This window comes from Trichinella spiralis (assembly GCF_000181795.1).
Source record: "Trichinella spiralis strain ISS 195 chromosome Unknown Scfld4124, whole genome shotgun sequence".
NCBI lineage: Eukaryota > Metazoa > Nematoda > Enoplea > Trichinellida > Trichinellidae > Trichinella > Trichinella spiralis.
This window is the reverse complement of record NW_003531063.1, coordinates 1-550: the sequence shown is the minus strand read 5'-3', so window position 1 is coordinate 550 and position 550 is coordinate 1. Positions and strand designations below refer to the sequence as shown.

The window sequence follows — 550 nt, the reverse complement described above, 5'->3', positions numbered from 1 at the left end:
GTTTTTATTATGCTGCTGTTATTCGTATGGCTTTCTTTTAATATGGCTGTAATATGTTGTAATATTCAACTATGTATTTTAGAATCATGGCATGTTTATAAATTCTTCATTAAGAGCAGTAGAGAGCGTAAAGTACTGCTACGTAGCATCAAGGTAAGTGGATAAAGTAATGCAGGTAAGTAGAGTCGAAGCGGTAAGTGGTACAGGTGAATGGACTGCAGGTAAGTTCTGAAGGTAAGTACAATAACATAGGGTGCAGGTGAGTAAAATGAAAAGGTAAGTTGTGCAGGTAAGTTAAGTGGATTGAAGTGTGATAGCGTAGAGGTAAAGGTAAGTATGAGGCGTAACTCTACGCTGAGTGGAGTACGGGAAAGTATAGGTAAGTAGTGAGGCAATGGGGGGACATGTATGAAATTGCAGAAGTAAGGAGGGTGGTGCAAATTCGAAAATTTTCGAAAAAATACCTGAGGGAATGCCCTGGGCATAGCCTAAAAGCAAATGAAAATTTGCATATCCCCCTGAAGGCAAATATTGTGCAATAAATGCTTTC

The 550-nt window shown here is 38.9% G+C and overlaps 1 protein-coding gene across 1 annotated transcript; it reads left to right on the top strand.

The window, feature by feature from the left end:
* Positions 1 to 82: 82 nt before the first annotated feature.
* On the top strand, positions 83 to 542 carry Tsp_15683 (hypothetical protein; the record flags this gene model as incomplete). Its single annotated transcript, XM_003367525.1, has 4 exons — positions 83 to 153; positions 176 to 221; positions 290 to 379; positions 421 to 542. Coding segments are annotated over 4 exons (329 nt in total), but the record flags the coding sequence as incomplete, so codon positions are not given.
* Between the last annotated feature and the right edge of the window lie 8 nt (positions 543 to 550).